Source organism: Anser cygnoides, chromosome 1 (assembly GCF_040182565.1).
Source record: "Anser cygnoides isolate HZ-2024a breed goose chromosome 1, Taihu_goose_T2T_genome, whole genome shotgun sequence".
NCBI lineage: Eukaryota > Metazoa > Chordata > Aves > Anseriformes > Anatidae > Anser > Anser cygnoides.
Genome location: NC_089873.1, coordinates 96,862,502 through 96,887,281, shown reverse-complemented (window position 1 = coordinate 96,887,281; position 24,780 = coordinate 96,862,502). Strand labels below are relative to the sequence as shown.

Genomic DNA, 24,780 nt, shown 5'->3' with positions numbered 1-24,780 from the left:
GGCATTGAGGATTCGCACGCATCGTGCTTGTAGCCTGTTCTTTCAGGCTCCAAATCCTAACACTTTACTTAGATGACCTCTGCATATCAAAAATACCTCACTGCTTTTCTCTACAAAACAAGTCTTTGCCCTGATTTGTGTTGAACTGGAAACTTGCATATTTTTTGCTTTTCAGACAAATCTATTGCATTCCTGTATAACTTTCTGTTCAGAATGCTGCAGCCTTAGTTAATATTTGTCAAATGAAGCTTCGACTGTCTAAACCACTGGGACTAGTTTCATTTTATATGTCATCAGTAGGGGCAGAATGAGGAGTTTCGTTCTTGGCCTGTTTGCTGTAATACAGTCTCAGGGCCATTGCATCAGAGTCAAAACAAGGAGCAGCTTGTTTCCAAACAAGAAACATGGAGGAGAGTCTTCTCTGCCTCCCTCCCTGTAAGGGAAAAGGGAGGAGAGAGGGAGGGTGAGGGGGGAAAAAGAAAGTTATCTTTAACAGATTCTAAAAATGCCTTTTCCCAAATATGCAGTCAGTCCCTTCAAAGGTCTCTTTGTTTATTTTCAGGAAGAAACCCAAGACAGCTGAAAACCAGAAGGCGTCTGAGGAGAATGAGATTACTCAGACGGGTGCATGCAGCGCCAAGCCGGGCCTTCCCTGCCTGAACCTTGAAGCTGTTCCGTCTCTGAGCCCGGCCCTCATCCACTCACCACATTCACCAACAAACCTGCACGCACACACAGGGTCATCTGATTGTGAGTACACCGACACACTCCTGGGTTGCACCAGGGTTCCTGAAAAGATGTTCCTTACTGCAGACCATGTTTTCCAGCCGGTTGGATGTTCTTTCCATAATGGCACAAGCATGACTTCCTCAGGGTTTACCTTTTCCCTTTTTTGGGAATTATCCCTAAAACAGTGTTTTGTGTTAGGGTCACGATAATGCAGCCAGCCAGAGGAAGATGAGAGCATGTTGGCTGCTCCTACTTCTTATGAAGTAAAAAGGGAAAACCCTCTGAGCGTGTCTCCTTCTAACTAGAACTGTAGTTACTTCTCTTCAGGTAGTCATATGCTTCTCATTACCCAAGCATATCTACTGGCTGGGAGTTTCTGCCTGTACTGTTTTCCAGTGGGAGAAAACAAGTGTCTGGCTCTAACACTCTGGCTTGTAAAGGATTTCCATCAAGACAGGGAGGAGTGCTTCTGTAGAGGGGTTTGTATTCAGCATGTGAGGGGTCTGGAAGATCTTTGTAAACTTTTGTGCTTGTAGCAGCCTAAGACCCTTATTTTCAGAGCATTCACTTTCAGATTACTCAGCATGGGTTAACTTTTAAAGGATATTAACTTTTAAAGGACATGCAAAATTGAAAATTTTGCCCCCCCCCCCCCCAAAAAAAAAGAGAGAGAGAGAAATGATTAAAACTATGCTTTAGAAAGTCAGCACTTACCCTGTGAAGTCTTCAAAACAACATCATTTCATAGTGGTCCCTGCCTGAAAGTCTCTTGGGCAGGAACACAGAGGGTGATGTCAACCTCATCATTCACTAGTTGTATAAAATATAGCTTTCCTCTTTTGTGGTGCTTTTAGGATCTTGTAAACTTACAAGGGGGAAAAAAGGAGGAAGAAAGATGATGATGCCAGGTTTCAAGAGCTCAGAAGCCAACCAGACTTTGCAAAGGCCTATAAAAAAAATCAGGGCATGACAATAAAAAAAAATCAGATTAAAAAGTATGTATATTCTTTTCTTTTCTTAATTTAAAAATCCTGCCTCAGGGCCAAACTTGGAAGCAGCTGGGTTATAGGGCTCATCACTATCAAAATCACTTTAGCTGCAATTCATTCCTGCTGGCTTCTGACTGTATTCATTATGAGCTTCTTCTAGAAATCTTGGTTTTAATAGAGCTGATAAAAACATTGGGGAGACTTTCCTAAATCTCACCTGGTGATTTGGGGAGAAGAAAGAGACGTGAAACAATTGAGCAGCAGGCAGCATGCTATTTAGTATATGTAAGAATTCTCTTCAAATTGGAGATGTCAGACTCTTTGTTAAAACTGGGGTACAGTTTTGTCTTGTAATGTTTTCTGAAAACAAAAAGCTTGTGAAAAGATGCAAAAATGAGCAGAACAACAAGAAAAAAATAATCCTTATTTTCAAACAAAGAATCACTTTACCCCATTCACAAAGATGAAAGAGTTCATTAGTAAATGGGATTTGAAACCTCACACTGATGTTTTTTGACAGTACAAATAGAAACCCATGAAAGCAACCTTAGGACAGAGGCCAACAGGGATTGTAGGGAACTCAGAGAATGACCTCCTGCTTTTGCTTTCTGAGGTGGCCAAGTTCAGGGGTGAGGAATATTGGCAGAGGGCGCCATGGGGAGGTGGAGCCTACAGCTCTTCATGCTCTACCTGTTCTATGGACAAACTGTCTTTTACACCCCAAACGTTTTAATGTCCCCAAATCACCTTAACTCCTACTAAATTCACAGTACCAATATGAATGAAAAACTTCAAACCCAGAATGGATGCTCCTTTCACACGGAAATCATTTTTTCAGAAAAGAATTTTAATAATATTTTCAACATTAATACTCTCCTATTTCAGTAGCTGTTGAAATTTAGTTCCCAAAATACAGTTAGAGTCCTGCAAAAATTCAAGAAATGATAAAGCCTCTTGTGGTGTTGATCTCTGTTAGTTGATTCCTTGTGCTTTGAAACCAATGGAAAAACTTCCATTATTTATGCTGGGTTATAACCTTCATCAGGCTGTATTTGTTTGGGGCAGTATGCATATAATTAGTGTTTGGCACGCTCTTGCAAAATAGCAATGCCAGTTTCTCACATGAAGACAAAATAAGGCATGATAAATTTATGTCTGCTTATTTACTACAGCTATCTACCACGTTATGTATTTGTGTGTTTTTTTTAATGTTGCCTCAATTCCTTCTGCTAGAACACACTAATTGACCCAAGAGATTAGTATTTGTAGCTCCCAACATTTAAAAATGTGCTTCCCTGTCATTATAAATTCTTTCTCCTTACCTCTGTCCTCCCCTGCCTTTCCCCTCACACTAGAACCCCTCCCTTTGCCCTTCTCTTCCCCTCCTCTCAGAACTACGTTGCCACATCTCTTTTTTGCCCTCAGCATTTGGACCTGTGATGATGTCTTCCTTCTTTGGGCCAGTATCACCTCCAGTCCTTCTCCCTACCTTCTAGACACTACAGGATTGCTTCTCCTCCCTTGTCCAGACCACCATGCAGCCTCTACCCTTGTGACTGGGCAGATTATATTTCATTCTCAAGAAGGCATTTTTCATTCTGGTGGGGTAGGATGATAAATACTCTATTTAGAAACTAGGATTAGACAGGAATTTTGAGAGGAATTGTCTCATGCAAAATATTAGAAACACCCTGAAAGAGTCAGCATGTAGGGTATTTCCATTCTTGGAAAAATGTACCGATGTACAGATGGCTCCATAAGCTCTCATTCATGTATCTGGAAAAAAGACTTGGATTTTATGGGCCACCTATTCAAATCAGTTTGAAATCTTCACTGACCATTTTGCATGCACAATCACTAGTGCTTGGCAGAAAACACCACCACATATTTATTATGAGAAATATTCATAAGCCAATTTACTTTAAAAAATCAGGGTGCTTTTGGAATGATTCACATCAAAATACTTTTTCCAAGCATAGGAAATAAAAGCTCCATGATAGCCATCTGCTTCTCGCCCATAAAAGGCAGAGGTGAAGAAAGCCTAAGCAATAGTCTGAATGCTAGTCTTACTGAAATGAGTACCTAGTGGGGGAAAAAAAAATCTGAGTGAAGTCGTATGTGACACACAACTTAATTTAGGGCTTAATGTAGTATATTCTACCTGCTGCTTCTGGTGCTGCTTATTCACAATGAAACTGAATTGCTTCTGACTGTTCTAGGACTTTGGATTTGAACATTATGATGTATTTCCAGTGCAAGTTTATCTTTAAAGCAAAATCCAGAACTTAGGACACATTGTGTCCAGTTATCATTTTTTTCAGTCTTAGAAAATGTGAGCTCATGCCATGCAATTGGAGAAAGAGGTTAGAGAAAGAGGTGCTTCCTGAGGTAACTGTTTTCATGTAGGGCTTGGCAAATAGAAAGCACCACTTTGAATTAATTTGGAATTAAATCATAGAGTGAGTTGATAGAGCTCCAAACACCTCTAGCTACTCAGCTGTCACAAACAGATGTAGCTGCTTACTCAGAAGAAAGGTGTTTGTGCAAAAAACTACAAAGCCGAGTATGGAGGCACAGGTTCAGGAAAGGTTACAGAGAAGCCAAGTAAAGTATATGAGATTGGTGCTGTTTGCAACTTTCCACACACTTTTTTGTTTAGGCACAGAGGACGCATAAAGTTGGTAGTAGATTTGAAGGCTGAACTCCCTCAGGTAAAGCTTCTACAGGTTTTGCTAGGAGGAAAGGAAGTCATCAGGACTTTGCTCTCTATTTAAACTGATTTGGTCTGTTTAGGCCACTTATTTCAGGAGGCCTTTAGAAAGCATGTATCAGTATATATGTTTTGCAAGTGCCAAGAGATAAGATAATTTTGGCAGAAACTTCCACAAGTGCTAAGAGATACAATCAGACAAAAACTTCATTCAGGCTCTGATGTATGCATCTTAACAGATGTGTCCAAACTTAAAGGAATCCCATGGGAAAAGTGCAACTGAATCTCTTTGTCTCTATTGATAGTTAAAAGAGTTATTCTTAGACGTTGGATGGTCCATCTGTGTAGGAATTTGTTCCAGACAAGGGAAAAGCAACATCTTAGCAAAGAGTTTTCATGGGACTGGGAGGCAGGTTGGACAATTATTGGAAACACTGATGGAGCAAATTTTGTGATTTTAAAGCACACGGAATTCTTAGAGACCTCAGACTCTGATAGGGAATCAAAGTTGCAAAGAAAAGTGAGGCATGGATAACTTTTGAAAAATCCAAGAAATAATCATTGGCAAGTTGTTGTGATGGGGAGGACTTTTATAAGTAATGTTTTAACAATGAGACAGAGAGTTCTTATGTATTGAATACAATGCATTTTATAAGTACTTTTGGTGATGGACTAGATCTGAACTGTTTGTCCATATGTCCTCAAGTGATGTGGCTGACTTGGTCCAATTCCAGAGTTTTTAACTTTCACAGGATGGGAAATTTGAGGCTGGCTGTTTTCTTTTTCTAAATTCTGCTTTTTGTAGATAGTTAGCCTTCCAGCGAAATGGGAAAAGGCAGAGAGGGAACCTCAAGAGGTTCCTAAACTCCACAGAGCATTGGGAGTGGGTGTGAAACTCTAGGTTTTAATTTTCTTGCACAGCTAGAGGGATCGTCCATTCCCTTCTCGTGAATCAACAGGTTTGATTTGCCCATGGCTAATGTAGAGACCAGATGGATCCTAAGGTGGTTTGGCCTCATCTTTATGTTTTAGGTTTCCTGTGTTCCTCTTTGAGGTTCTGTGGCAGGAAGAGAATGGTTATGGGCCCTTATGGTCTTCCCTCTTTGCCTCTGTAAATGTGTGATTATGATTCCCTAAGAACTGCTCTGGAGCTTGAAAACAATTTCAAAGGGGAGAAGGAGGGCCCTGATTCTACCAGTTTCCTTGTTTTCAGTGGCAGGCAGTACATTAATTGTCATTTCATCCGTATTTTTGCTAGTCTATGTGTTAGCTAGAGCTGAATATTTTTAGGTTGTTTTTGGTGACCTAAGAAAGGAAGTATGTTTAGGTAACCTATTGTAGACAATATAATAATGATATGAGCCTTTTCTGAAGGAAGCTAAGCTGAAAGCAAGGACATCCATAGTTCTCAAATACTGATCTCATGAGAGGTAGCTATACGTTTGTCTTGCAGAACATTCAGAATTCTGCTTAGTAAATACATCGCTTTTCAAGTCATAGATGGTTTCTGCATCCTGTATGTTTTTATTTCTGTTTGTAATATTATCAAAGAAACATCAGGCAGGAATGACTTTTGTTTTCATTAAAGCAGATGTATGTTGTTTGAGTTGTTTAGAGCCAGAAGTAAGTACAAGTAAAGGTATGTAAAACTATAAGCTGCTAAGCTCGCCTTGCCTCTCTTGAAAAAGCCATCACAATCCACTGAAGAAGTGGTGCTGTATAATGTTGTACTACTGATAGGAACTGGTCTCTGTATTCCCAATCAGTACACTAAGTGAGTTTTGTCAGGTTGGTCTCTCGGGCTTTTCTTCTCATGAGAAATGACTAATAACATATGGTACTTCAGTTATGAAGTCAGTGAGTATGTTTTCAGAAGCAACTGTGTGACTTTGGAGCCTAACTTTTACTGATGCATAAATCACATGTATAACTCACATAGAGGCTTTTTAAAATTTGTCTAATTATCTTAAATGTTGATTCTCTTATTTGATGACACTGTAATTGGCTTGTGGTATTCAAGGCTTTTCTTAGTGGTCACCACTTAGGGAACTATAAGTGAACACATGCATAATTTCAGCTTTGGTTTGTAAAAGCCGTGCAAGCTTCCAGCTTTCATGATTTCAGGGGAGAACCTGAAGATATGTCCCCAGCATGTCTATTATTTCTAAGTATCAGGGAAGAGGAAAAGAAGTGTATTACTCTTTAAAATTCCATAGTTTCCATTCTTAAGATAGTGAGGTGACCAGGTTGAAAATACCATGGTATTTCCATTTCCAGCTCATGCTGCAGCCACTGAGACATACTGTAACTGTCAAGTAAAACATAAGTAGCATGTTTCTGAGTTTACCTGTTCATGTTTTCAGAGTCTGTCCCCCACTGACTTTCACTGCCATTCTTTAAGTTATGAGTCTTCTATAAATCCTTCCTTTATGTATTACATGAGTGTTTCAACTATTTCACTCATGAAAAGAGTGAATAATGAATACTATAAAACTCCTAAGTGTTTATCACTGTTTATTACGACATTCTAATACTCCTGCGTTGTTTGGGGTTTCTGGTAGGTTGGTTGATCTGGATATTTTTTTATTATTTTTTTTTTCTCTCTTTGTTTTAGTTTAGTTTTGTTTTTTTTCAGTAACAATCTCCAGGACAGTGCTTTCTTCTTCACCTCCTTGAGGTAGTTTTCCTTCTCCCATCATCCTCCATTCTGAAAATTAAAGGAAAAAATGCAAATTCCACTGGATAATTTCTGTAACTTCTTGGATTACCTTTATTGCTTTCATAGATCAGTAGTCTAGCTAACCTACTGAGTCTGCTTCTTGCCTATTTAATCTATCAATCCACATAATCTAATGCTCTTAGGTACCAGTCATTGCCCTGTATGCTTTCTTTGTCTGATATGTTTAAAGAATATTTTATTACGATATCAGTCTTTATACTTCTAGCTGTTTTTTTCCTTACATTTCCCCTTCATCCTGCCTAATCTTTGTTTTACATCGAGCATGCAACAGTTTATGCTCTGTTCTATTAGTGTTACTTGGGCATGATTTCCGTGTTTGGAAGGATACGTTTTCAGCTTTGCTGAACTCTTATACCTTGTTATTTAACCATTGTAGTGTTTCTCTTCTTCCTTATTTTTGTTGTTGTCGTCCTTAGATATGGATTCTAATAAAGTATTTTTAAGGCCACCTCCCTGCTGATCTTATAGATTTTAATTCCTTATCTTTTCCTTTCAGACTCTTTCTGACTAATTTCCTCTTGTTTTGGGGTTTTGTTTTTGTTTTTTCTGCTAGTTCTCCCTCCTGAAGTTGCACATGCCCATACTACCTTTTTATATAACCTGCTCAAAGGTTATGAAGCATAATCATGTTGATCATTACTATTTCATGTTTTAAGCATGCCTGCAACTGCTGTTGTCTCCTCAGTCCTAAGCCAAATGTACTATTTCCCTGCTATGGTCTACAGAAGGATGCTTTATGTAGCAGAGTCAAACACAAAAGATTTTCATATGCTTGACAGGTGACTCTTCCTTGAAGAAAGTTAAAACAGCTGCATCTATATCTTCTTTTGTCCTGCTGTGTGTTATTAATACCCTGCATGCCTCAGTGCTTACATCTCTCTTGGGTGGTTCTTTGCATGCTATAAGGAGACACCTTCCATGCTTTGGGAAGCATTGAGTGGTGCATTAATTGCCTGGTTTGTTGCAACTATGCAACTCCAAAGTTACAGATGTAAAAATAGACTTGGTCACCTTCTGTTTCTTTTCATCACTGATCTGTTTAGCACTGGAGCTTTTTGCTCTTTTCATCTCAGCTTACGTGGTGAAGTCTTAACATGATACTGGGAGAGAACCTGAAACATTAAGCAAGATACTGTTTAATACCACCTACCAATGTCTATTAAGTGTACTAGCGGATGCTGGGGAGTGAACTCACGCTAAACTCCTTCATTTCTATCATGGCATTTGTCTTGGCAGCCTGGTGTACAATGAAACACGACAATGGGGTCTTGCTGGCCTTGTGCGTTTGGGTTCCAGAGTACACCAAGTGTGATTGTTTCTAAAGAGAATGCCATTGCACCATCTTTTTATTTATGCCTTCTATGCTTTTTTCATTGTCCATGGAGTCATTTAGAAGGCTAAAATAACATGAGATCTAGATTTACGTCTCCACCACTCAGGAACTGGAATATAAAGAGAATTCAAGATCTCTAGTTAATCTGTCAGTACAAATAGCTCCTTGAGGAATTAACTGTGCCTATGGAAAGAAAATAAAAAGTAAACAAACCCTAGAACCTCTACTCGTCCCAGCTTTGTTGTATTAAACACTGAAAGGATCTCTGCCCGGTTGGGATGCTCAATATATACTCCATATCAATCTGTGACATGTGGTGAAATGCTTCTTCTTGAAAACCCACAAGAGAGAAGTAGTATAAATTAAGAGCAATCTCACAACAGCTATTTTGGAGTTCTTACCAGTGAAAATGTAAGTGTAGCAATATTGTGTATCTATTAAAAATCTTGAAAGGCTCTTTATAACTAGATGATAGGAGTGATAACGTGTAATTTATTGATGTTACACAGATAGAGAAAAAAACACAAAGTAGCAATTTTTGTGTGAAAAGGGGTATGATAGAGGAAATAAAAACAGAGCAAGGGACTTCTCCCCACAGCTTCATGCCTGTGTGTGCAGCCACGTCAACTTTAACAAAAATACCTTGTGCTTTGATCCTATGTAGTGCTTCAAAACAGGGCATAGCCCTCCCTGTATTCAAAAGCAAAACTCCCAGATGTTATCACTCATGTCTTTTGGCTGAGCAAAGGGTAGAATGTGCCTGAAGGCACACCTGTGAAATAACTCTTAAGTACTAGAGTAGTATCACCTGTTTGTATCACCTGTATGCATGCATATACATGCAATTCCTGGGCCTTTTCCCTGCAGAGAAAAAAAAGAAAAAGTGTTGGAAGCAGCAATGTGCATTTAATGCTACAGATCCATCTAATGATATCAAGTCTTCCATGAATGCTATGTTCTTGTTTAGTACTGTCATTTGTTAGTTTAGAGCATTCTGTTGTATGTTTTTCTTTCTATCAAAACTAAGCAGGTGGGTTTGGAATATGCCTGCTGCCAGGAATTGAAGAGGTCTCAATGAGGACAGAAACTTCCCCTGTGGCCTTCAGCATCATTGATGTGAGCTTATACTGTTTACCGCTGATATTTAAATCTGAATCAGAAGCAGGCCTGAACACTCACCCCCTAAACTCAAAATAAAGAAGCCACAGTCTAGCACAGTATGAATATCTGCCTCGCAGTATTTCTAAGTTGAGATATTCACCAAAGTACCCAGTTGTATTAGTTAACAATTACCCTTTCACTAACAGGTAAAAAAGATAAATGAAAAAAATAACCAAATAAAATCTAGCGTTTTCATGTGATAGCTTTCCTCTACCCAGAACTGAGACACAGCCACTGGAAGAGATAAAAGAATTCTTTTCCCAGTCCTGGGGACTGGCATTTACAGCTTCTCATCCATTCCTTTTTTCTCCCATCAACCACTACTTCTGTGACCAGAACAAAATCTCCTACTTCTAAAGACCTTTCTCTGGAAACACGTAGGGTATAAGCAGTGCTCTTCCACAGACTGCAGCTCTCCCATGAAAGCCAACCATTTCTGACTGCACCCTTTTCCTAACAGACTGCTACAACCACTCCCCTAGAGGATTCCAGCTTGAATAGAAATCTTCTAAACAGGTAATTATCTTAAGAGGTTTTAATCTATATTTTCCTTTTAACCAAAGCCCATAGGCTTTTAGTCTTACTGTATTTAACCACACTCAAACTGATAAGCTTTTTCTCCTTGTCTTTCTGCCTGGGGGGAAACCTAACAATACAGGGCAAATCTGAAGAGTTCATGGAATAGCAATTGTCTCTTTTGGAGACACATTTTAATGTATTTGCACCTATTATCCCTCTAATTCATTCCTCCTCCACACTCAGCTCCCACCCCCAACCCCAGCCCTTTCTCCTCCCTGAACAGGATTTCTGAGAGGACATAAATGTATACGATCCAGCACAGTGAGATGACCAAAAGGAATCCCTGTTCACTTTTCATGCAGGTTTGCAATGTGAAATATGCCATTAAGATTTAAACAAAAGCCCTTGAAACAGGTGAAAGTCTTCTTAATTAATATAGTAAGCTTTTAATCAGGACCATAAAGTAGCAAAATACGTCATCATGGTTGCTTCCATTTTTCTAAAAGTTTATCCTTTTTTCCAAGAAGCATACCCCTAACCTTTGTTTAAATGGAGAGTGTTATCACAGTAACTTCATGGGCATTGTTTGGCCCATCTTAACTCTTACCTGGCTGGTAACTCTTTCACTGCAAATCCTCAGCATGCCTTTTGAGTAACAGTACCTGGCACCACAGAGGAAAACTCGCAGTAGATGCACGCACCTAGATTTTTAAAGAACCAAGCTGCCTTAAACTTATAGCCAATTAAAACAGTTGGGCCATGCTGGGGCTTGGCATAATCGTGCATGAGCTCTCTGGGAACAAGCGAACACAGTTGAAACAGTTTTCATTTAGAATATTAAAACGTTCCATAATGAGGAAGAGATGAGCACGGCCTGGTTTCTCTTCCTAGGAAATGGTGCCATCATGTGGCCACACGACCTTCTCTGTTTCCTATTACAAGAGGGCAGTTGCAGTTTTCTCACTTTCGGGTTTCAGTGGAGTTTGGTGATCCCAACTTTTGCTAATGTAAAATGATTACAGCTGGCCGGGGCACAAGAATTAACACCCATATAATAACCCTGCCATCCTGGTGAAATACCCTGTAATGCAGCTATGATGACAGCGTTGGTGGTTCTTCTGTTAACATAGTGTATGTTTGGAGGTATAGTAGACCCCTAATGGAAAAGCAGCCTCCATCCATATAGGCTGTGTCTGCACTACAGGGGTATATTGGGATGGCTGTAACGGTGGAGGGTCTGCAAATGAAAGTTGAGAGAGGAGCAGAGAATTGAGTAAAACAGAGTGCATGCCAGTATTCACAAGGGAGGTATGTTGGACTGTACCTCAAATATATGCCTGAGAATAAAAGAGGCCTCTTTTCTCTGAAGTATCTCTGGACTTCCTAAAATAGCAAGAATATAAACTAGTGGGAAAGCAGGAAAAATAAGTAATCTGTCTAAAAATTGAATATTTCTTTAACATAAAAATAGGTGAATGTACTATAACACTTCTAAGCCCTTGGTCACCAGAATACTATGACTTGAAGCTAGTTTTGACCTGGTGTTTGGCAGTTTTAAGTAGGATGTTCACCATAGAAGAGTTGTAAAGAAACCAAAGCACTAGAGTAGTATGAGAAGAAAGCTTTATTTTTGTAAACCTGGAGGTCTGAAGAGACCTTTGGAGTTAATTCTTGGTCTTTCTCTAGTGCTCTTTATTCCAAGAAATGCAGAACAATTTGTAAAGATTAACGAAGGCAGGCAGTCCTTTGGCAAAGCTGGGTGCAGGATGCTACCCCTCTTTTACATGTGAAGCAAACTGAGGCACAGACATTGCTACTCTGCAAGTCCTGGGGTAAATGGGATTACTGCTGATGGACTCCTCCTGCAGAGTTCCAGGCAAAGCACAGGGAGGTGATTCACTGCCTGCTCCCCAAGCATGGAGACTGAAATAGAGGCTTTTATGCTTGACGTTTGGGATTTATGTCCACCGGATATAGAAGCAATTTTATGTACTGGACACCTATGGTTTTGTCTCCAGTTTTATGTAAAATAGGTATCTCATCATTAGGTAGATGCTAAAAAGGACAGGACAATTAGCTAAACAAATCATCCATAGGAAATTTGCTGCACATGGCTTAGTCTGCAGAAAAACCCTGTCCTCTGAGCAAAGTTTAAACAAACTCTTTCTTATTAGCCATCTACTCGATATGTTTGGTCCTCGGAGAATAAGGTTGTGCTTGTGTGTGCATGCATTTCTGTCTTTCAAATAAATGTAGTTATTAGACTATGAAATTTAGAGAAGTTTGACAGCTTTCAGAACACAGTGATTTTTTCTTCCATAGAGTATATTACTGACACATTAATAGATGTTGTGCTGGTAAAAATACAGTACTTCCTGTTAAATGTAGACTGCTACATATTTTGATTCTAACAACAATCTGGTAGGGTTAGGGCAATTCGTGTAGTGTCATCTGGTGTTTGTTTTGGATAGATATTATAGAAGGAGATACTGATTTTCAAGATGTTCAAGCAGATGATTGGGTGAAAATTCCAGCAAACCTTTAAAGCAACAGAAAGCAGGGGCTGCTCCTGGTCAGATCTCCTGCTGAGGATACAAATGTTCTTCCTGTGTTCCTGAAACTCCGTACAAGCTTTTCCCCTGAAGGTCCCTTTTCAGAATGAGGCCAAATATTCAGGAGAATCAGTCTGAACAGGATTGGCTACATCGGCCTCTCTGGAATCATTGAAATATATATACTAAGAAGTCAGCCACTAACATTTTTTCAGGATTTGAAATTCAAGTCACTTCCTTCAGTGAAAAAAGTGTTCTTCCAATAAATTTGGTCCCAAAGAGTTGGAACCTGATGCAGGACTAATTTTGTCTATGGAAACACTAGATACATATTTTTACTCTATTAATGTAGTTTTATTTTAGAGTAACTAATTTGAGAACAACACAACATAAAAACTGCATCACTAGGAATAAATCAGGTCATTGGAACTGAAGAAAGCACCCATGGTTATGATTGCTAAGGCTGGGACACTGATACATGGAAATGAGAAAACTTCCTATGGAAATTGTGGGGTTTTCATGTGTTGTGATGGGCACGCTGTATTTCCCCTGAACTGGCATGTTTATGCAGGAGTTGAGATTTCTTCATTCCAAATCGAGGATTCTTCACTGAGACATGCCTTTCTTAAGGAAAAAATGTAGGGTTTAATTTTGATAACAGAACTTTATTTGCTTGGTTTTATTTATTCCTTAAGGTATTTAAAGTGTATGTATATGAGATGTCTCAGGCAACTGTTCATTCATGTCACTCAGCTAAAGTATTCTGTCTACTTTAGTACTTTATCTACTGCATTTTAAAAGAGAGAAGAACAAGCTGGATAGAATATGAAAGAAGGTAAGAATGAGAAGAGAACGTACGTCCAGTGAGTGTGATCGGGAGAACTGAGTTTGGATTTTCTAGAAAAAATAGGTTTAAAAAAGAAATGTGAGGCACCTTCCAATATGTAAGAGACTGCTATAAAAAGGAACGTAGTCAATAGTTCTCTGTCTGCTGGGGGAAAGGATGATTAATTGGTTTGAAAGTTGAATACTAGGAAAACTTCCTTGCTATAAAGATAGTATGCAGTCTGTCTGGGGAGAGAGTGAAAATCCCCCACATTGTTGGTTTTGCAAACATTAGGTGAGTTGCTGAAGAAGTAGTGTAAGTAAATTGTTCCCACCACAAGGAAGAGGAATAGACTAGATGACTGTGTGAAGAACTTAATGCATCCTTTTGATACAACTAGGAGGCTGTAATCCTCCAACATTTGATTTGGAGACCACAGATTAGAGAAAGAAGTAGATGATGACACTGGTCTCCAGCAGCAGGTTACTTCAGTTTGTGGTGCTTCCAGAAACTAATGACTGAATTACAGATGCACATATTCTATAGGAGATACAATGCCTCCAGTTTTTCTTCTGTCTCTCAGACTGTGTATTCTCAATGCAAGGCCTGAGAAGCTTGTCAGGAAGACAAAGTAAGCAGCAATTTCAAAATAGTTGTAGTTCCTCTCACTGATACATAGACAAGATTTGTTGCCAAACAATTTTCTGAATGCTTCTAAAGAAAAAGTGAGTCCAAAACTCAATCTATATGTTTCTACAGGCCCACCAACTCTTTCATTTGGAGGGCAATTATTCATTTTACCCTCTAAGTATGAAAGTAAGACAGAGCCTTTGGGGTTCACTCTGCTAGTTATTCCTGTGAAAGACTACACAGCAAGTTTCAAAAAAGAGCCTGGATTTCAGTGTCATAGTTTGCTTCAGGTAAAGGCCATGCACTGAGATACTGCTGAGTTACAATAGCTTTGGTGGTTTCCACATCACTATTTCTAGAAATGGTCATTCATTACTGTGCAATGAGCTTTGCGATACTGTGATTTTAAAGGACACTAGAGAAAATCAAATCCTGTGATATCGTTCGGTTATGAGCTTTAAAGCAGCAAGCATTGGCTTTGCAGAAAGGGACATCTAGTGGCTGTACAAAAAAAAATCCCGTACAAAATACATTTTAAAATTTACAACGTAGTCATTTGTGTATGACCTGAAGTATTCCGTACATCTTTGTAGCTCTGCTACACCATGTGTTTGCTGGGATGATTCTCTCTGTTTCTGGCAAACAAAAAAAAATCACTTTTATGAGCCATACCTTTCTAGCTTTATGTAGGTCTATGTACTGAAGCTTTGGCAAATAGAAATCTGCCCTCAGGCAGTCCTCGATGTATCTCAGGGCTGCACTTCCACATTTTCTATAGCATCTTCCAGGATTCCACTGCCTGCTGTTTCCTTCTGCCATTGCCTTCCCCTTTGGTACTGTACTGGGAGAGGTTGTCACTGTTATTGTCATGGTAAAATCTGCCTTCCTTTGAATACCCTTAGTATAAAAGTCAGCAGGAGGGGTGGATGAGATTCAGGGAAACACTAATCTAAGCACTCAGTCATGTATTACACAACAAAAGTTTTTCCCTTTCCCATCCATGTTGTGCTCCTTCTTACTAGTTGAGGATGAATTCCATGCATGTTTCTGTGAATAGCCTGACAGTTTAATCGGTGCATTTGCATATGGGGAAACGGAGCTTTTTTCAAAGTTGCACAGTAAAATGTTTCACCTTTATGCCATGCCAGCTTCAAATTGTATCCCAGGAGGATTGCAAATGTGCAGTTTTTTCTTTTCTTTTTTTATTCTTATTTTTTTTCTTTTTTTTTTCTTTTCTTTTTTTTTTTTTTTTTTTTTTTTTTACTGGCCAAATGCCTATTCATTGCCCATCTGGGTAAGAATGGCCTTTGCATTTTCAAACCCATTCTTTCCTATATGGTTTGTGAATGTCCCACCAATCAGAACTTGCTCCACAGAAAGGGGACAAAACCATTTTACAGGAGTTTCTCAGAATGAGTCCATTGGGATTTCTACATCGTGTTTACTGGACAAAAAAAAAAGGGAAGGGGGGTGGGAGGACACTTAACAAAGACCACTTGAATTTCACAGAAAATCTCCCACTGTCTCAAGTTTAAAAGAGTGGCAGGTCTGAGACGAGCCTGAGACAGCAATCTTTCTCCCGAGCCAGGCATTCTGTGCGGCGAGTAGGTGAGTGTGTGTGCGTGTGTGTGCGTGTGTCTTGTGCAGAACTGACAGCTGCTGGGGCTTGTCCAAGGCTCTAGTATTCTCTGTCAGAATGCCACATTTACTTTAGAATTAAACGTACATTGGTAAGTCCACCCCTTTATGGGGAGCATCACCTTTGGACTTTTTGATTACAGCAGTGTACAGTAAGGAGCAACCGCAAAACTTGGATCTGGACGCAGTTCCCTACAGAGAGGGAGAATTCATGGGACAGTGAATTTTGCTAGAGACCAATCTCTAGAATTTGTTATATTGAATTACTGCTTTTTTATGCTGCTGTGGTTTGTAGCATCCCTGACACTACTGCAAGTGATTTGCTTGCCTGTACTTTGAGTAGGAATGGTTTTCAGTGTAAAGAGTCAAGGGAGGTGGCCTGGAAAAAATATCCTCAAAATCTGCATTAGTTGTTTTACCATTTGTTATGTGTCTCTTCCACCTACCACTCTTGTTTTATTCTGAAGGACTGAATCTCAGTTGTTGATCAGTTGAAGAGGTGATAGATGTTCCAATTTCACTTGAAGCAGTAAAGAAATAAGAAGAGGATCTTTAAGGGAAAGCACTGTTATACTAGGAGCAACCAAAAGGTACTCCTTGCCTTACATGAAGTGACTCAAGTGACTTTTATTTCAGTCCCTACACCTCATGGAATTTAGCATCCTAGATCAGTTCCTATAGGAGAGCTGTTCACACCAGTCTCTCATGAACATGCACAAACCTCTTCTTCACCTTGATCAACTCTGGCTGTTTTCATCAGGAGCTAATGATCAAATGCATTGTGGTTACACAGCTCTCACTTCTTCCAGCCAGGACCTGAGGAAGGATGCTGAAACTTAGAGGTGAACCTTGTCCTTCCTCCTTTCTGTACATGATCTGTGAACAGGTTGCAAAATTTACTTTCCCAGACTTTTGATGCAGCTCATACTGAAAAGGAGCTGGGTCTGAGGAGTCAATTTTCAGAGTCTGGCCAACAAAGTTGTTGTTGTCTGCCAAGATGCATATGAACAAAGTCAGGATTCTTTGCACCAACTCAAGTCAAGAGACCTGTCTGTAGCATGTTCGACCTTGTGCATATACAAGGCATGATTTTTGGTTTAGACTGCTTTTTGTATTAGACTGCTGCATATCTCTTCTTATTATGAAATACCTCATTTGACAAAACCAAACATAAACTATATGTCATTCCCTTTTCAAGGAAACATCTTAAAGACCTAATTGCATGAAAAGGGAGCAATAGGGTCAGACCAAGTAGTGATCAATAGTTATTGATGGAAACATTTCCAGTATACTGATAGGCCAGCACTCAAAGGGAGATGCAGATAAATGGGTAGCTATGCAATCACTTGCCATGGCCTACTGTAAGTCTTGAAAATAAGTGTTTATCATTAATCTTCCACGCTTCTGTGTCCTCACAAACACAAAGCTTTTGCCAAGCTCTCTTCCTTTCAAATCGAGGATTCCTACTTTTTTCAATACATTTTGAATCCTTGTGTGCTCTGACATGCTGGGAAAGAAAAAAAAATGGATCTACCCTGGAAGCCTCTGGAGAATGATTCTGGCTGGAAGGAGGAGGAAATAGATCTCTTCTGTACATTATTTTTTGTAATAGTAATCGCAGTGCTCTTGAAGGAAAGGCTCCTAGTTGCTGAGACGTTTTTCCAGTTCTGTGATCAGCCTCACCAGAGGGAAAAGCTCAGGTTTCCCAACAAAGCTTATGAACAAGACGGATGTAATTCACAATGTTCACGATACTGTTAGTGGTTTCCTCCTTGTTACTGCTATCTGAGCATCTCCCTAGTGCTCTAACCTTACATGGAAATTAGTACCTTTCTGATACTGGCTAGTTCACATCTGTTAGCATCTGATTTCTTCACTCAGCTTGGCCACATCAGGATTTCTAGTTCCTGACCTTTATGCTTCCCTTTTATTATCATCGGCTTCATGGAATTGAAATGACCGCCTGTGTCCAAGGTGGTTTTTATTTGAAGCACCAAAATAAAAGGTGCTTGAGATGGCAGGAGGGGATAAATGAGAAGGAAAAAGTGGAGGAGAGAGCACTCCATATTTTCCTGCAAATTGCAGTGCACATTGTTTTATTGTCTGAGTATGAGATGTAAAGCACCCTTTAGGCTGGATCAGAGGGACATTTTGGGGTTAAAAAACATGCATATGAAACCATTTTCAATGTCATTTATTTGCTCTCTATATTTCTGTTAAAACAGACAGTGACAATAAGCTAGTTTAATTTATTCATGTTTCTCTACCAAACATCACTTCTAAATTCTCACACCCTAACAACCAGTTGTGTAAAAGGAGTTGTAGCTTAGGTAGGAATATTCAAGACAAAATGCCCGTAATACCAGTGGTGATTTTTCATTACTTTCCCGAGTGTGCTTTTCTGGGAACCAAGGTGATGGATGTACTATGAATACTAAGAGAGGTAATTTATTAATAATGTTTCACTTGTTTACCACTCAAAAGGCAGTTGGTTATTAACAGTTAAAAGATGAAAATGTAGTTTCTGCCATCAAAAGCTAAACAGATGAAAAATGAGTAAAGAACAGGAAAGGTAGTGAAAAAACATTAAAACCAAAGAAAGCAAGATGGAGATAGGGAAAAGTGGATTGAGAGATTAAGAAGTTACTTGGGAAAGTTAATTTTGAAGGGTATGTTGGCTCTGTACCCATATTAGTTAGGTGCTTTTCTAAACTGTTCTCTGTTTATATTATTCAGCCAACCTAAGACAAAGTCTTCCTTAGAGTAAATGTCTGTAATTTTCCAGTTTCTGTCAAGTAAATAACAGCAGGAGAACATTTGTTTTTATATGATGGCATTCTGGTGCCAGTCAGAACTTGGGATATGCTAAAAATGAAGGGGACAGCTCATGTTAACTTTTTGCTTTGGGTTCTTATAGAGGACTGTTTGTCACTACTGGGTAGCAAATGTTCTAAACCACAGCCCCAGACAACACTGTGCGTGGGATTTTAGGAACATTTACACTCTAAATCTTGAACCAGATTTGGATTTTGCAAAGTGACTGCCAACTTTTTGTACAAATAACTGTAGCATAAAACCCAGGATCCAAATTCCTTAAACTGACAGTCTAGATAGAAACAGCATTTTCATGTTGACCCTTTGCATTAACAACTTGGAGTAAAGGGTCATTAAAGAAAGAATCTGATCATTTCTGGAGTAAGTCCACATCCAAACAGCCTAAAATCCAGCTCGGTGTTTACAGTTGGCTGGCCCTAGGCTTTTTAAAGCCATATAAGCTGATAGGAAGTCCAAGGCCCAGGAATGTGGTTGAAACTTAGGCCAGCTACACCTGTTTTTGTCTGCTTTTGTCCAAAAATTCAGAACATGAGCTTCTGCTAAAGAATTGCAGAAGTTTACTTCTATCCTTACAAAGGCAGTGTCTTCTTATTTGTGCCTTTGTTTGTGGTTTTTAAAGTATGATCTGCTTTTTTTTTATCCAGTGGGCAGTCACCTTTGCCAATGTCCTGGCTATGTTTCTGCAGAGGACAAGACCCAATCTGTTCTTTTCTTCTTTTTTTTTTTTTTGTCACCTGCTTTGCTACAGGTAACATCAGTTGCAAGGGGATGACAGAGCGCATTCATAGCATCAACCTTCACAACTTCAGCAATTCTGTGCTCGAGACCCTCAACGAGCAGCGCAACCGTGGCCACTTCTGTGACGTGACGGTCCGCATCCACGGGAGCATGCTACGCGCCCACCGCTGCGTGCTGGCGGCTGGCAGCCCCTTCTTCCAGGACAAGCTGCTGCTGGGCTACAGCGACATCGAGATCCCCTCGGTGGTGTCAGTCCAGTCTGTGCAAAAGCTCATTGACTTCATGTACAGTGGGGTGCTGCGGGTCTCACAATCAGAGGCCCTCCAAATCCTCACAGCTGCCAGCATCCTGCAGATCAAGACTGTGATTGATGAGTGCACACGGATTGTCTCACAAAATGTGGGAGAGGTCTACCCGGTGATTCAGGATTCTGGCCAGGAGACACCCAGGGGAACACCCGAATCAGGCACTTCGGGGCAGAGCACTGACACAGAGTCCGGCTACCTGCAGAGCCACTCGCAGCACAGTGTAGACAGGATCTACTCAGCCCTCTATGCCTGTTCCATGCAAAATGGCAGTGGGGAGCGCTCCTTTTACAGTGGGGCTGTGGTCAGCCACCACGAAACAGCCCTGGGGCTCCCCAGGGACCATCACATGGAAGACCCCAGCTGGATTACCCGGATCCACGAACGGTCGCAACAGATGGAGCGGTACCTCTCCACCACTCCAGAGACCACGCACTGCCGCAAGCAACCACGCCCTGTCCGAATTCAAACCCTGATGGGCAACATCCATATTAAGCAGGAGATGGAGGATGACTATGACTACTATGGCCAACAGAGGGTGCAGATCCTTGAGCGCAACGAGTCTGAGGAATGCACTGAGGACACTGACCAAGCAGAAGGCACTGAGAGTGAGCCCAAAGGGGAGAGTTTTGACTCGGGAGTCAGTTCCTCCATTGGCACTGAGCCCGATTCCGTGGAGCAGCAGTTTATGGCTGGTCTGGGCCGGGATGGGCAGCAAGAACCTTCTCAAGCAGATCAAAACGACGTCCCTGCTGATGGCACTCAGCCTCAGCAGCAGCAGCAACATGTAGATGCCAACTCTTCCTCACCAGAGAGAAGCAATGACGTTGAAATGGACAGCAAAGTGCTCACAGTCAATAACAGCACCGAAAAAGGGGCTTTGCAGCCTTCTGTCAACACAACTGTTGCCCAAGCATTGCCAACCACACAGATCTACTTACGCCAGACAGAAACCCTCACCAGCAATCTGAGGATGCCACTGACTCTGACCAGCAACACTCAGGTCATTGGCACAGCTGGCAACACCTACCTGCCTGCCCTTTTCACCACACAGTCTGCTGGCAGCGGCCCTAAGCCTTTTCTCTTCAGCCTGCCCCAGCCCATAGCTGGCCAACAGACACAGTTTGTGACAGTGTCCCAGCCTGGCCTGTCAACCTTTACTGCTCAGCTGCCAGCCCCTCAGCCCTTGGCCCCATCTGCGGGCCACAGCACAGCAGGTGGGCAAGGCGAAAAAAAGCCTTACGAGTGCACTCTCTGTAACAAGACTTTCACCGCCAAACAGAACTACGTCAAGCACATGTTTGTACACACAGGTAAGAGTACGTCCCTTTGGCTTACACATGAAGCCAGGGAAAGTCCTTTACAAACAAGGACTTCAGTTCTGTTTCCCAACCTGCCAGCCCCCAGCGCAAGCAGGAGGGAGAGGCTGCTCAGAGAGCTGGTCTCACTGAACACTGTCTAAGCTGACTGCATTGAAGTTGAGCCGCTGTGGACACACACAGGTCCCGTAGAGGGGCCTAACTGTGTATGGTGCAGAAACAAGCTCTTTTTTGCTTGGAATAAAATGTGTCCTGCTTCCATACAAGGAAATGGTAAGCATTTGTTGTCCCCAAGCTCATTCCTGGTGGAGTTGCAGCAGTAGGTCCAGGCCTGAGTGTTACACACACTCTGCCACATATTTTCTAAATTTCACATATTTCTATGAAGAAGTAAATTTGGAGTTTTTTCAAGAAGTCTTTCTGTACTTCATTGAAGCTTATTGCTATAATTCCCCGTCTCCTGGTAAGCCAGATGTTTCACTAACTGCAACTACAGAAACCTAGGACTTGGTGGGAGAAAATTTTTAAATAATGAATGTAACACAACAGCAGCAACCTTTTAGTCTAAAAAATGTGACTGTTTTTAGTATATGGTCTTTTGAGACAAAATAGGTAGCCATATTTGCTACTAATCCAAAACTGCCTTTTCTAGCTTTGTTGAGTTATGAGACTTAAAGCAAGGATATATATACATATATATATATATATATATCTTAAATGAAGAAGCTGTTCTGGGTTCAAGAGAAAATTTTGCATCCTTTAGCCCTCAGCTCATTTTGACTTTGGAGATAAATTTTAGTTTAGAGAAAGTGTAAATATTTCTCTCACCAAGCAGTCATTTTGTTAACATCAGGTCTTAAAATAAATGCTTGGTTTGTGATATGTGGAGTAGAACCTGGAGAAATTGCCTAAGGTATGGGAGGAATGTAAATCGTGCCTCCCTACTGTATCAAATAAATTTCACTTCCATGCGTGTATGTAAACTTTTAACTACTATTTATGTATAATTATCACTTAATTTTAAAAATCCTTTAGAAATCTAAGGCACACATTTATATTCTCGTATACACGTAATATACAGAAAGGTTCACTCCTCAGGACTGATACAAAATGTACGATTGCAAGGATCAAGAATTCTGAATCCCAAGACTACCCCTTGTGTCTGTTTATGTCCTCCATCCTTCTGTTGTGGATGAGTAGCTAAAATACCATGTAGATGGTGTTGTGTTTTTCAGAGAAATATCCCATTAAAAACACAGTAAAATACATCTGCCTGCATCCTTGTTCCAAAAGCTAGAAAGGCTTTTTCACAAATAACTTTACTGAGATTAGGTGCTTTACTTCTCCCACCCTCAACTGCATACTATGTTTGGTATTTAGAGTCGGATAAAAGGGACCAAAAAGAAAGACCTAGCTGCTATGCATAGTGAACCAAGGAAATGGATAGACGTTTCCAATCATGACTTCATATTTAGTTTGTGTGTGTCTTAAGAATACCAAAAATAATGAACTTCCAGTGGCAAGGAAAGAATAGTGTAGATAAATGATTTCCAAGTTCATTTAGGAACTAACTGGTTTCTAGAACATCTGGAAAAACAATAGCACCTTGACCAATAGAGGGCAGGGCTTCAAAAAATCCTTCTGAAAATAACCTTTATATTGAAGTCTTGAAGAAAGCATGCCTCTGTTACCTTGTCCATTGCTGGACAGGGGCACTCGAAAAACTGAGTGGAGACAGCTGTGCCCACTGTCAGGGTGACTTTACTCAGCCCTGTTGAAAGTAGCCAGGCGAAGTGGTTCTGGAAAGGATCCAAGGACAAAGGGAAAGATTTGGGAGATGCATATGTCTGAATTAGTCTTGCCGTCAGGAGGGCTCACAAGAGAATCCATGGAAGAGTCTAATCGGAAAACAGAAGTCAACAAGCTAAAGTTCACCCAATCTTTCTATGTTTTTATACTTCCAAGAATGATACTCTGATGCAGCTTTATATGCAATGAAAGCACTGCAGTGTAGGCACAAACCTCCCTCCCTTTCTCCTTTCACATAGATGCAAACACACTAGAGACTGATGTTTTGCCATGTTCCATGCAGGCTGGCTTTAATGTATCCCACAGTGTTGTTCTCAGACGTGCACTGTTGTGGAAACGCAGAGCTAGAACGTATGCAGTTACCATGCACCTTATAAGCCATCGTTGCCTTCTCCTACATATCACACTGTGATTAATATCCAGTAACTGCCCCATATTACTGGCTGGAACCAGCCAAATAGGAAATAAAGAACCAAAAGGAAGAACAAGCACATCTAATTCACCTAACACCTGGCTTCAAGATGAAGAATCATGGACTAAAAAACTACAGTTGGAAAAGGCAACACAGTGATCAGTAAGGAAGCATTTAAATTCACATTCAAAGAAGAAAACCTTAAGAGTTTTGAGATTCTTAAGACAGAAGAAGTCCCAGGAAGGTTTAGAAGATAAAATTAGAAAAAGCCAGAACACAGCATATCTTAGAAATATGTGCAGGAAAAAATTAGGGTGTTTTTATAGCATAGTCTTAACAGGGTCTACAGCAAAGGAGACCAACTTCTTAAAAACTCTGGGAGATATCTTGCCTGAGGCAAAAATGAGTGTTGCAAATGTAATCAGTCTCTTGTAAATTAATCTGACATGATTATAGCTGACACACTATCATTTTCCAGATAGCACATGTCAAGTATATTGGCCTGTCTAAACTCACCACTCTATGCTCGGCAAAGGCAGGAAAGTAAGGACTTACTGGGTTTTGACCAAGTATCTTTGACCAAACTGGGACAAACTCATCATTGGTGCAAGGAAGTGCAGCATGTGGATCCATCCACAGAGGTTGCCATCATAAGTACAAACCATGAAATAAAAAGAAACAAAGATGGAGGTGATTGAAAAAAAAAGGGGTCCTTGCCATCCATATTAATGATCTCCTTTTAAAATTGAGCATAAGTAGCATATTTTAATCTCACTACGCAAAGCCAAATGACACATTACCACAGGCATGTGATCATCCCTGAAAATTGACTCTTCAGGATATAAAATAGTCCCGAGCAGATTGTAAAAAGGAGGAAGCAGGATGTGAAAGAAGAGGATGTCTGCTAGATAGGAGATTGCAGAATGACCAAAGGAAATAGTTTTCCAGTTGGTGAAACAAGAGGATCATTTTATTGTTTCATGGAGTCTCTCGCCCTAGCAGGTTTGAGGGTGATGAACTACCATATATCATGTAAATGTTGCTTGATGCTATGAAGCATAAGGCTGTGGCATTGTCTCCCAGAAGAACTCTGAGCATGCAGAGGAATTAAGAGTAGTCTGGACAAATCAGTTATATATCCTCAGCTAAATATTTTTTTAAGGCTGCCTCATCATGGTTTGTCTGGATATGATCAGAGTTCACATCTCCGGGTTACCTGGTTAGGAATTTTATTTATCTGGTGGTCAGGTCATTTAAATTTCACCTCTGTTACCATGGATGTTCATGTGTTAGGCTGCCCTTTCTGTTGTGCTGGCTGGCCTGGGTAGTCCTCTATATTGATATTTACTGGTACCCTTTTCGGTTACTCTTGTCCATAATTCAGCTAAGAGAGTTGACCAAAAAAGGGGCAGCAAATGTAAACCTATCGCGAAGAGCTGGATTCCCTTGGCAATCTCTAGCACTTCTCTTCTGGGAAATTTGAAGCAATTTACCAAAAATGAGTGTGTTACAAGTCAGCGGTCTAGTAGATCATG

At 40.4% G+C, this 24,780-nt stretch overlaps 1 protein-coding gene across 46 annotated transcripts in view; it reads left to right on the top strand.

Annotated features, from left to right (window-relative positions):
* Positions 1-24,780, top strand: part of ZBTB20 (zinc finger and BTB domain containing 20) — a 480,501-nt gene that overhangs the window by 428,113 nt on the left and 27,608 nt on the right. For 44 of the 46 annotated variants that reach the window (XM_067003602.1, XM_067003560.1, XM_067003692.1 and 41 more), the window contains 2 exons: positions 563-750; positions 19,411-21,018. In XM_067003602.1, coding sequence (XP_066859703.1) covers positions 19,431-21,018 — 1,588 coding nt within the window. In that variant the 5' untranslated portion in view covers positions 563-750; positions 19,411-19,430. Of the gene's footprint in view, positions 1-562; positions 751-4,438; positions 10,179-10,226; positions 11,313-19,410; positions 21,019-24,780 lie in introns of those variants that run through there. The other 2 variants (XM_067003719.1, XM_013184070.3) reach the window with 2 other exon arrangements.